Source organism: Linepithema humile, chromosome 7 (assembly GCF_040581485.1).
Source record: "Linepithema humile isolate Giens D197 chromosome 7, Lhum_UNIL_v1.0, whole genome shotgun sequence".
NCBI lineage: Eukaryota > Metazoa > Arthropoda > Insecta > Hymenoptera > Formicidae > Linepithema > Linepithema humile.
In genome coordinates, this window is record NC_090134.1 from 7,919,305 (window position 1) to 7,932,877 (window position 13,573).

Here is a 13,573-nt window from a genome sequence, read left to right on the forward strand (position 1 = left end):
TATATATCCCTTCTGTATCTTCTCGAATATCTTATCAACTTTTTTCAAAAATCGCAGAAGTTATACCCGTATTTTTTAAAACACCCAATCGACATCTTTTGTTTCGACTGTCAAACTAATTTTTTTTTGACAGTCGTTCTTCCTTGCACAACTTATTTTTTGATCATCATCGCAAATTTACAAGTGAAACAATCCGAAAATAATATAATTTTCATAACAATAAAAAATATTGAATTTATCAAAAATTTGAAAAAAATATATCCAATTATATTTCAATTATTAGTGATTTTTATCATGGGTTAGGTAAGTGCATATTGCACTTTTAACAAACCAAATATAATAATTTGATAAGGCAGTCATTAAGATCACAGCTGATCAATATAATACGTTTTTATTCAATCTTTAATTCCAGATATTTTATGAAGAAGAAACACACACGAGTTCACGGATTATTTGAAATATCTTAATTGTACGAAAATGTCGAGTAATAAGTCTCCAACGAAGTTGAAAAACGCGGAGAACCCCGGCGGTGTCGGCGAGGGCGATGTAGGACAAGAAATTGAAGGGAAAAAGAAGTTTGCTCCTCGCTTCGATTTTGGAAAACGATGGCATCGCTTTCGGATTCTAACGCCACATTCGTTCATTCTTCGGGGTTCCCACGCGATGAACGATCTCCGATTCAAGTACAGAAGCCGAGGACGGCAAGCAGCACCGTGCTCGGTGGTGGCCATCGTTTACGGCCGCCTGTTCGAGCCGAAGAAGTGGACCACCGATTATGTTGATCAAGTGCTCGAGTACGGCGACAAGCTGTTCCGCGTGAGCGCGACACGAAACCGGCTGAAGGACGACGAATACATGAAGACCGGCCTCGTGCACAACGAGTTCTACGTCGGCTTCTACAAGATTCTAGTCGGCATCGAAGACAGCGGTATCCGCGGCAACCTCTTCAGCGAGTCGATCGGCTGCTCGGACTTCGCTGAGGGTCTGCGAAAATTCCTGCGGGACAATGATTCCGGAGTAATCACTGCTCAGGGTAATTCCGTCGCCGTGTGGCGTCAATCGCCCGACGTCTTCCTCTATTACGATCCGACTTCGTGCGACGAAAACGGACTGCGTCATCCCGGCGGTGCAGCCTGCCTGATGAGATTCAAGAACATCAACGATCTGCGCGAACACCTGTTGAAGAACCTGGATCGGCGCTACGACTCGCGATACTGCATCGACAAGATCAACATACTGCGCGTTACAGAGGTAATAAGAATAAGCAAAAGCAATAGTAGTTATTTATTTTAGAAATAATTCTGTAAGAATCAAAATATTGAACAAAAAGATTTTGATTTTATATTCCCGGATAGCCAAATGCTAGCAATTTGCTGTCAATATTTCTAACATTTCGCTTACTATGTTAAGATAAGCTTCCGAAACACGATAGTATAAAAAGAAAGAAATATATAAAAGGTCGGTCAAGGCTTCATCGATCGTCTGCCCGGTGTCATCGGTCCGCCGCAGGTTCAGAAGAGCGTTCTGCGCTCCATCAATCCGGACGTCGACGAGCACAAAGTAGATTGCACGAAGCCGGTGCCGAAGGACGACAAGCTCCGCGCCGCTCCTGCGAAGATACGCAAGGAGCCGCTGTCCATCACCATTTCGAATTACAGCATCGATCGTCGCTTCGCGACGGAGCCGCTGGTGAACCGAAATGACTTCGACACCGGATACACCTACGACGATATGCGCGTGAACGTGCCGTCCACGTTCGAGGAATTGCCTAACAAAATAGCGATCCTTCACGGTCTGACTCACGAGGGCAGCGAGGTGTACAAGGGCAAGGGCGGTCAGAATGTGGCGAACTGCGTGACGGCCATCGCCATGAATAAGATTCATCCGGTGAAGACCTGGTTGAAGCCGAGGCTGGACGAGATTCTGGCGCTGGGCGACGCGCTCTACGCTCAAGTCAAGTCCGAGAAACCGGCACTGAAGACGATGACGGCCGCCGATCTGGACGACACGAGGCTTCGAATAGAGGATCGCAAACTGGTGGTGGACGTCGACCTGATCACGGTGACCGGCACGATCAACTCGAAAGTGCCGTCGGTGTTGAACCTGAAGCAGGCGCTGGAGGAGTTCTTCTTGGTGAACAAGGAGGGCGTAATCGAGACGACATCCATGGCGGTGGCGGTTTGGAGCCAGAACGACTGTTACTATCTGTTCGATCCCCGAGCTTGCGACGCCACCGGCGTCCACGTGAAGGAAGAGAAGGCTGCCAGGCCGGCGGGGAGGGGGCGGGAGGAGGAAACTGCACAGAGGCGTAAAAAGGAACCAGGGCGTTGCTGCGTGATTCGATTTCCGAATCTCACCTCGCTGGCCGCGCTCTTCCCGAAGAACGTCGATCCGGCGAAGAAAAACGATCGCTTCACCATCCGACATATTGCGATCGTGGACGACGTGCCGGGCACTCGATCCTGGAACGAATTCCAGCCCGGTGTGGCGGGTGAAACGTGGGTGTTGCGCGGCAATATCTCGAACGTTGACGAGTTATTCGAGGAGGAGAATCAAGGGCTTCAGGGTCTGGCTATGCCAGTGGTGGCTCTGATCAGCGCGAGAGAAACGCCACCGGCGAAGTGGGACAGCGAGACCATCGACGAGGCGGTCAGAGAGGGCAATAATTACTATAACTGGACCAAGCCCGTCGAAGCGGAGGAAGAAACGCCGTTTCTCGTTCAGGACCTGAAGAAGAATTTATATTTCATGAATCGTAAGACGACCATCGACATCGAGGAGGCGGCGGTCGTCGGCGATCTTTCGGCGCCGAAAGATTCTGAACTGCCGAATTTGGAGAAGGGACTGCGTCAGTTCTTCGAGAACAAGCAGTACGGAATAGTCGAGGTGAAGCGGTTCGCGGTGGCAGTGTGGAAAGTCGAAGAAGAGGTCAAGGACAAAGGAAAGCAAACGTTCTACTATTACTTCGACCCGAATCCGCGGGATAAGCTCGGTCAATTGTCGGCGGAGAGAGACGAGGAGAATTTCGCCTGCGTGGTGCGCACTTCGAATCTCTCAGCGCTGGCGAATCTCATCAAGAAAAACGCGGGACAAGACGCTGAACGCGGGATTGATTTCACGATCCACGAGCTAAAGAACGTCTCCATCGGCGCGTCGATGACGGACGAGGAAATCGAGGCGGACAAAAGAGTGCCGATCACGCCGGATTTAAATAATTATTCCAATCTAGGCAGCAACGGTGCCCTGCTTCTGGGCACCGTCGATCAAAGAAACGAGGCAGCCTTCAAACGGCAGACGAGGGACAAGCAGCAGGCTGCCAACTCTCTGGCGGCTTTGGCCATGACGAAGCTCTACAATCCCCATCTGTGGTATCGCGAGATGGTGGATGACATTCTGAAAATCGGCGACAAGCTCACCGCTAAGAATTTAGTGAATCTGCCCGAGGAGGAAGAAGAATCGCCCAGGAACTATCTCTTGCCGTCGGAGATCGAGGCGGACTTCCTTATAGGCGTCAATCGAATGTCGATCGCTCTTGAAGAGGAAACCGTCACCGGCAGTGTGGCCGACGTGACGAGGCTGCTGGAGCAGTTCTTCGACGTCGACGCGATGGGCGTCTTTCGGCAAAACGACGTGATAATGCCGATCTGGCGAGAAGGGAATGTGTTCTTCACGATGGATCCTCGAGGCAGAAATGCCCAAGGTGAACCGAGAGACAAGGATGGAGCCGCAGCAGTGATGTGGTTCACTGATATACCCTCGTTAGCGAACGTTCTTCGGCAAGTCGCGCGGGGTGATAATTTCGTCATTGACGTTGTGGCGATCGAAAACGCGTACGAGACGCGGGTGGCCGAGGCTCAACGAGTGAAAAAGACCACTTCTGCGGACGATTTGTGGCATCATTTTCCGAAACTCGCTGATGGTGTGTGGAGCATCGACGGCAATGTCGCCATGACGGACGAGAGATTCGATGAGGCAAATCGCGGCAAGCAAAGTGCGGCCGTCACCGCAATAACTGTCGTCTTCTCGAAGGTCTCTTTTTAAATATTTTATGCCTTTCTCTTGTATGTATTTAAATATTTTATTTTTATTTTATTGCTTAAACTAAAGTCTTTATTATTCATTTTTCTTGTATTTTGCATTCTTTTTATTAATAATCTTGTATTTAATAATTAATCACTACGCGATTGTGTTATCTATTAAAATTCAACGTTAATCTGACTGGTATTTGAACCTTCAAGACAGTTTTATGTTGATAGTTCGCGAGTCACCAATCAAACATACATTCGCACTGATGTTAGTATTTTGCTCGATTTTTATCCGGATAGTTGTTTTCGAATCTAAGCAGCTGATTTACGAATTTGCTCGAGTTTATTCAGTTTGATTAGCTCGCAAAGACTAATGGTTAGACTTCTAGACTCCCTAATCGAATCTCAAAAGGTAAAGTGTTTCTTTATTTTAAGATGTGTTCGAAAGAATTTGTTATTTTAATTTTATTCTAAATACTGTTTTAGAATAACTCTACTCTCTGCTTTCTTTTTAATCACAAGTAGATTGCTAAATTTTCTGTAGCAAATCTCTTAACATTTACATATTATTTTATTTTATTTATATAATTATTCTTACATTTTTACATTGAAGTTTATTCTTAGTTTAATTTAAATTTTTTGCAGTTACTTTAAAAATTATTTTACCCATGTAAATATATAATTAATATGGAAAAATTTATTAATTAAGGTCTATCAACCAAAATACTGGACGCCGTCCATTCTTGATGAAGTCATCATCACCGGCGACAAACTACATTCAAAGTGCGTCGAGCGACTCGGCGTGGGTTCGGTGCCCTTAATAAACGAGATCATCAGTGAGTTCTTCCTGTCCAGTCGTCGCATTGCTTTGACAATCAAGGACTGCGTTCAAGCGGGCAGCCTTAACGAGAGGCCGTCCAAGGTTCAAGATCTGCAGAGCGGGATCGACAATTTCTTCGATAAATACGATGCCGGTGCGTTAACCGCGCAAGGAAATCGAAATCTGGCGATATGGAAAGCCAACAACGTGTATTACGCTCTGATACCCGATTGGTCCATCGCCAACGAAGAGACTCTGGTACCGCGAGTGTTCAGATTCAGAGACACGAATCTCCTCGTTGAATACCTTTTGCGTCATTTGGGAAGAGAAGGCGACTATCAGATCGCCGCGATTGACGTTTTGGATTCGAACAAGCTGCCACCGTGGAAATTCGATCCCAGCCCGGCGATCCGACCGGCGAATCTGCCTCCTTTGAATGCTTACAGGAGATTGCAGGGCGAGGCGCGAGCGATCCTGCGTGGCAGCTATCACCAGGGCGACGAAATCTTCCCTGAGACGCTGCGCAATCGACAAACTGCGGCAAATTGCATTGTTGCACTCGGCATGTCGGTCGTGAAATGTCCTGTCACCTGGACGAAGAAGACCATGGACGAGATCCTGGCGATCGGCAGTGGAGTTCATCGGGAAACAAGAAAGGCCAGACCCACCAAGTTGAGATTGAAACCAAAAGATATTATCAGAGTATTCTACGTGGGTATGTAACTCTTCTGTCTTCCTGATAGTTTAAAAAATTCTAAGCATTATTGATATAAATCAAAAGAAACTTTAATTGAAAACGATTAATAAAAGTTTTCCCTACATTTTTATCTGAAATAATACAAAAATAATTACAAACATTAATAAGAATCCAACGTTTTCCTATTTTTCTTATATTTAAAGGAACTGAAAAAATAAAAAATTATAATAATAAGAGTGAAGAAAATAATAATTGTGAAAATAACAAGGAAAAGTCACGATTTTTAATTTTACAAAAAAATACGTATTTAGTCAAGTAAATATATGGAATTTATTCAAATATTTAGATTTATTTTTTCAAAATTATATTATTTTAAATTAATTTAAAATTTTGATTATTATTTTTCACTTACATTGTTACTGCATCTAATATCATACAACACGAATCTTATTTATCTTACCTTTTTCCAGGTGTCAACGTTCTGACTGCTGACGTCGAGCCCAATACAGTGACTGGTCTGGTAGCAATTACGCCCCCCGACCTGCAAGAGAAAAAAAAGAAGGTACAAGAAGAGAAAAAACAGAAAGTAGAAAGAGACAGAACGAAAGTCCAAGAGATAAAACAAGACCAAGAGTCGCCTCTTCCTTCGATTTTACTCGAGGAAGGTCTGCGGAAATTTTTCCAGGATAACCGCGCGGGCATTCTCGTGACCGATCGCGGTATGATTGCTATCTGGAAAGATCTGGGCGTCTACTTTATGTACGATCCTAGAGCTAGAAGCGACCAGGGTTTGTCGAATCCCCACGGCACCTCGTGCGTGATGTGGTTCGCCTGCATGGAGCCTCTGCACGATGTTATATTCGCCAACATCGATCCGCAGGAAAAATACGGGCCTTTCGAGATCTGTCGGATAATCATAAAGACCGCAATAATAGAACCCTTGCCAAGCCCGGCTGGTTTCCGACCTTACTTCGACCGTGCTGCGACGCCCGGCTCGATCACCTCGAAGAAGATCACCACGCTGGACGTGGAGCCGCTGTGCGAGTACAACATCGTCGACGACGATCTCAGCGTGCTGCTCGGCAACCTGCACATGAATCATCGCACCTTCGGCCTGAAAAACAGAGGTCTGCAGAGCACGGCAATCGCGGCGGTGGCCATCGTTGTGGGATTGCTGCATGTGCCGTCCACTTGGACGCCCGAGCTGATCGACTCCGTGCTGAAATACGGAGACGCGTTGCACTCGGACAGCGTCCGAGCCGCTCGGCCAGGCGCCAGGAACCTCTCGCCCAGCGAGCTGCTCACCGTCTTCATCGTGGGCGACGTTCGGGCTACGGTACACATTCACAATCACACCACAGCGGGGATACTTCACGCCTTCGACCTGGCCGAGGCGCTCGCCGTGTTCTTCCGTGCGAACTGCGCCGGGATACTGCACACGACCAACCTGGCGGTGGCCGTGATGCAGCATTACGGTAAGTTCTACATGTTCGATCCGTGTCCGAGGAATGATCGGGGAAGACCGGCCTACGACGGCGCCGCCTGCGTGTTCCGATGCGACAGCATCGCGAAGATGGCAAAGATCTTCGTGGCTAACTGCAACCTCCGACGACCGAATGTGTACACGTTAAACGCAGTCAACGTGTTGAATCTACATTTCTTCTCAGACGCGAGGAACGTTTGTCCGTCCAAGTGAGAAGAGTGACGTTTTTCTTCGTCAATTCTGCATCCTTGTGCAACGGTGAATTGTAAAATAAATGCTTGTAAAAATGTTTTAGAGTACGAGAAGATACGCTTAAGCGAAAGCCTGAAATAAAATTTGTAAGATGAACGGGGAGAGGATAAGTAACTCGTGTACGCGGCCGACAACGTTCTCAAAGTGCTAATTTTATTTATAGGTTTTCTTTATGACACAAATCACTTTTAGCATCTACATGAGTAGGAGATACAGGCTATACGAGAATGAATTTAATACAGATCACTTATTAGTGTAAATACAATGTTCCTTTTCTTCTCGATTACACGCTATCAACCTAGATACTTAAAAAACACTGTACAACGCAGTTGAGAACTGTCGATTGATACTTTACAATATGGTACAACCACTCCTTTTGAAGCGAGACACGAGCTCCGAATCCGACTTGTCGGCTCGAGCGGAGCCTTGGCCATCCTTATCACCGGAAGAAGGGTGCAAGTTTGGTCGTACTTGCGAGCGATAAACCCTCTCCTCTCGAGCGGACTCTAGGCCGTATCGAGCGAGTTTGTCCGCCGCGAGGATCATACGTATTTTGCGTCCCGGAAAGAGGTACACGCATCTGTCTTTTCCCTAACGCGCATTCTCGGGACATCGAACACAGTGCCTCCGCGTCTCTAAGTCAGTCCGCCGTCGAATCCATCGCGACGTTGTCTCGTTTCTAGCAAAGTGAAAATCAAGGCGGCGAGACGCGAGCGGCCTCGAAAATACTTCCACGAGAGGGCTGGCACTCCGCCCTCCCCTCGCATATGATTGTCCATCGAGGAGACCATTTCCGCTCGCGTCACCCCCCCTCGTGTACAGTCATCGTAATTCTTCATACATACACGCACACAATAATCAAACATCGCACGACTTCGCGAGTCTTGTTTTCTCGTAGTGGTTAACGTCTGTCAGTACAACCGGTTGATAGTGTCGCTGGTCCACCGCCGCCATCTTCTTCTTCTTCTTCTTCTTCTTCTTCTTCTTCTTTTCTCTCGCGCCCGTCTCTCGTGAGACGTCGCCGGTCGTCCTTGCCCCGTACTTAGTCGATAAGTAGAGATACTTCGGTTCCTCGATCGAACGTGCTCGCGAGAGCTCATGTTTCCCTTACGTTAATTTCGAGAGCCTGGAGTACTCAGTAAATTCATTTTCTTACTTGGTTTCGCGATTTGACAAGACATAGATCATTTGGTGAGAGAGATCAAGATGCGACTTAACGTTACGCTCGCAAGTAGATTCATACTAAATGCCGTTTTCAGTCTGTTTGACGACGTGTTCGATCGACAAACGAAGAATGCGGGAAAGAAGGGAGAGGAGAACGATGGGATGAAGTGAAGAGGGCGATGGGAGGGAAAGGGCGAATTCGCGTCGGTAGGCCCGTGCTCTGTGACTGACAGAACGAGGTTGAACGAATTGTAATGTAAAAAAAAAATACAATATGCATTATCGGTATATTGGCATGGTGTTGTTATGGCACATTCAGTTTGCTGCTCTACTCAGCGACGCGTTTCTACAGCGGCCCTCGCCATGCTCGCTGTACAGAACCGTGTGATTCAGTCGTCTTACAAAAAAAAAGAAGAAAAAATAAAGGGAAAGAAAAATACATTGCGGAAGAGAGAGAGAAGGGGGGGAAAAAAAAGCATTTTCACCGATGTCGCGCGCACACTCTCGCACGATATCCGTTTCCATTCCACATAAATGCGCGACAATCGTTCACATTCTCTCGCGCTCTCTCTCTCTCGTTGGCACCTCCCATTGCACTTTCCCATGCGCTGCAACAAATGCACCTTATAAAACGTACTTATTTTATGTACAAAAGAGAAACTGCTTCCTAAACAAACGCTCGCAGAACAACCGTGATAAAAAATACCCTACTACATATTTTTCAGATTTTGAGATCGGTGACATAATAATTATTAGAATTGCACCGAAATATTGTGTAGCGCAACAGTTAATCGCTTGAATGATTGTGCAGCCGGCGTGCTCGAAATTGCGCAACTCAAGTTTCTATTAAATCAAAATACTATTATAAAAGATGCCGCTGTAAAATAATTTTAAAAAATCTCTGTTGCTTTTCTTTCTCTACAAAAGCATAAAATATGAAATTTATAAAATACCAAAGAACGACAAAAAATTAAAAAATCTTAAAATAATAAAGTAAATAAAAAAGTAGCTTTACAAGACGACATCGCGAATAATTTTTCATCACACAATTAATAATTCCTGTCCTATTTGTAAACGAAACGTCTGTTAATGTGAACAGGTTTCTGCCAGTAAAAATTTGTATATTCAGATGTTTATTATTTCATTATCGGAGAAATGTAGTTTCGTTTGCATTTGCACATTATGCCGACATGGTAAATAAGGTACGCACATAAACAAAACATACATCAAAAAACGCAATCGCCAATAAAAGTATTCGTAACATCATTTTACGCCGTAACAACGAAAGTTTATATTACCCTAAATATTCAGAATCGCCGAGTGAACGATATTGTTAATAAAGAGTAAAAAAAAATAAAAAAATAAAACAATGCTAGCAAAACTTAACGCAGAATAATTCTTTATAATTATAATATTGTATTATGACATAATTGCATTACGTTGTAATATAATTGTGTGTAATTATATTATATCATACGTAATACAATTGTGTGTAATTATATTATAACGTAATACAATTGTGTGCATAATTATAATTTCAATACAATTTATAATTATAAAAAAATTATAAATTTATTTTCTAAAATCCAATAATCGCTGTTCGTTGCGCAATTGTTGCTATAACAAAAATTTCTTATCTACGCAATTTGGAAGAGAAACATATTTTTCTGATACCTAATACACACATATGGACGAATTCTGTAACCGTACACCGCTACACACTCATCAGACGTCACGTTACATGAAAGTAGGAAAAGAGTGGCGGAAATAGTTTCTAGAGGGACGAGGAGGGAGAAATAAATATATTAAAGGATAGTCCTTCAAAAGTCGCTTTTGATGCTGATCGCGAACGACTTGAATGAAACTCGTCTTGATCTCCGCATGGAAGCTTATGTTCGCGTCTCCCGCGCTTGAATTTTTTTCTCTTTCTCTTTTCTTCTTCGTCTTTTTTTAACTTACCGCGATTATTGTCTTCGTTCAGTCGAAAGTGCGAATTTTTCGATCGACGACAATATCGCCTCTCGATTCTGTCTGGTAGGAATCGAAAGATGAAGCCCTCGAACGATGAAAAATCAATCGCGACAGCAATAATATACGTATCATTAGTGTTAATACGCATAATTAATAACATTCTAGAGTAAAAACATACTACCATAGAATTTGGCCAATCGCATCGCACCATTTGTCAATGACAATATTATTAAAAGACGAAAAGAAAGAAACAAATAAAACAGATTTGAGTAGAGAGTGAGCAGGGATTCGGTAGTAAAGGATATCTTACACGCTAATTAATCGCACTGCGTATAGACTTTTAAAAAAATAACAAATTACATACAGAAGATAGAAAGTATTCTGATACCTACGTGAAATGTGATCGAATAAACGCATGACAATAAAATGCATCGCGCGCGCCCAACTTCCGTTTTCCTTTATTTTTTTTTTTTTTTCGCGGCTCTCCTCCACTTTACGCGGATCCTAGCTACTTCGTCCGCGATATTAATTACTTTTCTAGAGTATAGTCGCTGGCACAGGAACATGACCTCTCAGTCATTGGCATCACAACGTAACAAGGACTACAAGCTGCGTCACGCGCGCCTTCTGCAAAGCCTGCTCTCTCCTCTCGGTCGCATTATTATCAGACGTGCACCTTGCCCTCCCCCCCTAGATTCGTACGCACGCATGCATGCACGCATACATACTCTCTTTCTCTCTCTCTCTCTCTCACGCTTTACATCTCGCTTACATCTTCCGCCGTCGAGCGGGTGACTACAGCCAAACACTTGGTCCTGAGTATTTCTGCATCGTACTTTTTTCTGTTCGTTCGTACACATGTATCAACATTCACCGCGATTGTTATTCCCGACTTTGGACACTGGATGATCTCTGTTCCAACATGAATGGACAAGAGCGCGAGGCTGGATGCTGAGTCAGGAAAGAACGAACTGAAGGCAACGCCGTCATTCACAACGACGACATGGCGATCGACGACTTCTTCTTACACGAATTTGAATCATCAGCAGATCTGCCCCTCAGATTGCAGACTACTGCATCTGACTTCACCAATGCACTCAGCAATGATCAGCTGTTCCAATCGGAATCCAGCGGAATCCAGCGGTTTGGACGACTCCATTGAACCTTCAAAACTCCTACCTGGTCCCTGTTGGTCAGGCTGGAATTGCGGGAGAAACAAGACAAACTGCCTCCCTTCTGCTTGCCTTTCTCATTATCCTCGGCAGTGCGTCGTCCGGCCTCCTTGTCACATGCGTACGTAGACGGACCCCGTAGATGACACCGCGAGCAGTAACAGTCTGGCCACGTGGGTCCGGCCGGGGCTACGTAACACTGATCGCCGGGTTGGAGGGGCCCGAGGGCGCGGGCTCGCTCTTTATACACTGCCCAGTCAGCTGATTCACGCTAAGCGGATTGTTGATGTCGTGGGGATTCGTGCCGACGGGATTGCGATGGGGCGGCGGGATCGGTTGCGGTTGCTGCAGCGCCGCCGTTGTCGCCGTCGTCGTCGCCGACTGATTGTGCGGCGGTTGGCTCGTGTTCGGCAGAGGCGGGGGTGGCACCGGGGGCGTCAACGGGCACGGGCACGGGCTGGCCAGGCTCGAGGGCGATGGTAAGACCAACGAAGGGCTCGCCAGACTAGACAACGCGGAGAGGCCCCCAGGACTGCTCAGGGACTCGTCCTCCTCGGGCGTACCCGCCTCTCCTACGCTGCCCAGGTTATCCTCCGAATGATCGTCCTCGGCTTCACCGTCGGCTTCGCCATCACCGTCTCCTCCCTCCCCCAAGTACCTGACACATTTCTTCTTACGTCTGTAAATAATGACGGGAGATCGATTAGTGCGTATTCTTCCAGGTGCGTTTGAAACACGACATAGTTGGGTGTCGACGACGGCAATTTCCATCTGTGAGATCGTTTGTTTCGCAGAGAACTGCGAAATAAATTATCGCAAAATTTGTTCATTTGATTAATTTTTTAAAACATGAAGAAAGTAATTATTAAATGTACTTTAATAATTTATTTTTATATCTATTCGATGGATTTCTCACTGATGCAAATATGCCTGGTGTCCGTTACATCTAGAATTTGTTACCAACTAAAAAAACATGCGATCACTCGTCATCATTGCAAGGTCAGACGCACAAACTTCTTCTGGAATTAGTGGATTGTCTCATATTCTGATCAATCAGAGTGGGCGACGATTTTTGTGCGCCTGACAATGCTTCGATTGCTCGACACTGATCACTCGCTCGCAAATGCCATGCTTAAGATCCTTAGACGTAACAAGCATAACGTGTAAGAAATTTATACGTGAAAACGAAAAAAAAAAAAAACTCAATCGTAATGCCAGGAGGAGGGCATCTATCCGAATCGTTGATCATCCGCGGATCGAGAACTCGATGGGGAATCGCGCGTTAAACCTTTCCTTTTCTCTTTTCACGGTGTCGATTTGTCATAAAAAATAGCCAATTGAACGAGGCGCACTCAAAAGTGGTGACAGTATGTTACGTGGAACTTGGAATGTTGCGACCAAACCGCAAAGTGTATATTCAAAGTGAAAGTTATTAGTTGCGCGAGAAAGGTGGACATCGATAAAATAATAGACGGCCGGATGACGTGAGGATGAAAGGCATTTTTGCTACTGCACAATTTTCAAACGTGAGCCCGTCCGACCTCGTCCGAGAACTGCTTCGCAGTCGAGACATTGTGCCGCTCTGCCATTGGCTCTCATTATTCATCTCTCAGCTAAATCAGTTAGTTTCGTCGGCCGTGCCGCCGTGGACGACGGTGATTGCTATTAACTCGCAGCCAGACTTGAATCTCAAAGCGTTACACAAAAAACTTACGGGAGTTAGACTACTCCGTTCAGTGCGCGACAACGGATGGCATTCGGAAGTCCCATGCTGGATAGCAACATATACTATTTCTTTGTTAGATAAATAGTGATTTTACAATTGTCAGTTTAATGGAATGATAAATTAACAATCGCCCAAGTAGATGATTACGATGTTATTAGACGTCGCAATAATTTATATTCTTAAGATTTTAATTCATAATTTATTTGATCTTTTAAAAGAAACAATTTGTCTTTCCTTTTTATTAAAAAATAACATGTTTCGTA

General features: G+C 45.1%; 2 protein-coding genes across 5 annotated transcripts in view; one reads left to right on the forward strand and one right to left on the reverse strand.

Moving 5' to 3' along the window:
- The first annotated feature begins 86 nt into the window (after window positions 1-86).
- Window positions 87-7,993, forward strand: LOC105675671 (uncharacterized). The gene is made up of 5 exons (XM_012372955.2): window positions 87-303; window positions 413-1,251; window positions 1,459-4,029; window positions 4,735-5,560; window positions 6,013-7,993. Exons 2-5 carry the CDS (start codon window positions 478-480, stop codon window positions 7,236-7,238), a joined length of 5,397 nt encoding a protein of 1,798 aa, XP_012228378.1. The 5' UTR covers window positions 87-303; window positions 413-477; the 3' UTR covers window positions 7,239-7,993.
- The window catches only part of LOC105675787 (uncharacterized), a 34,338-nt gene continuing 28,174 nt past the window's right edge, over window positions 7,410-13,573 (reverse strand). For 2 of the 4 annotated variants that reach the window (XM_012373191.2, XM_012373192.2), the window contains exon 10: window positions 7,410-12,263. In XM_012373191.2, coding sequence (XP_012228614.1) covers window positions 11,774-12,263 — 490 coding nt within the window. In that variant the 3' untranslated portion in view covers window positions 7,410-11,773. The remainder of the gene's footprint in view (window positions 12,264-13,573) is intronic. The other 2 variants (XM_012373193.2, XM_012373194.2) reach the window with 1 other exon arrangement.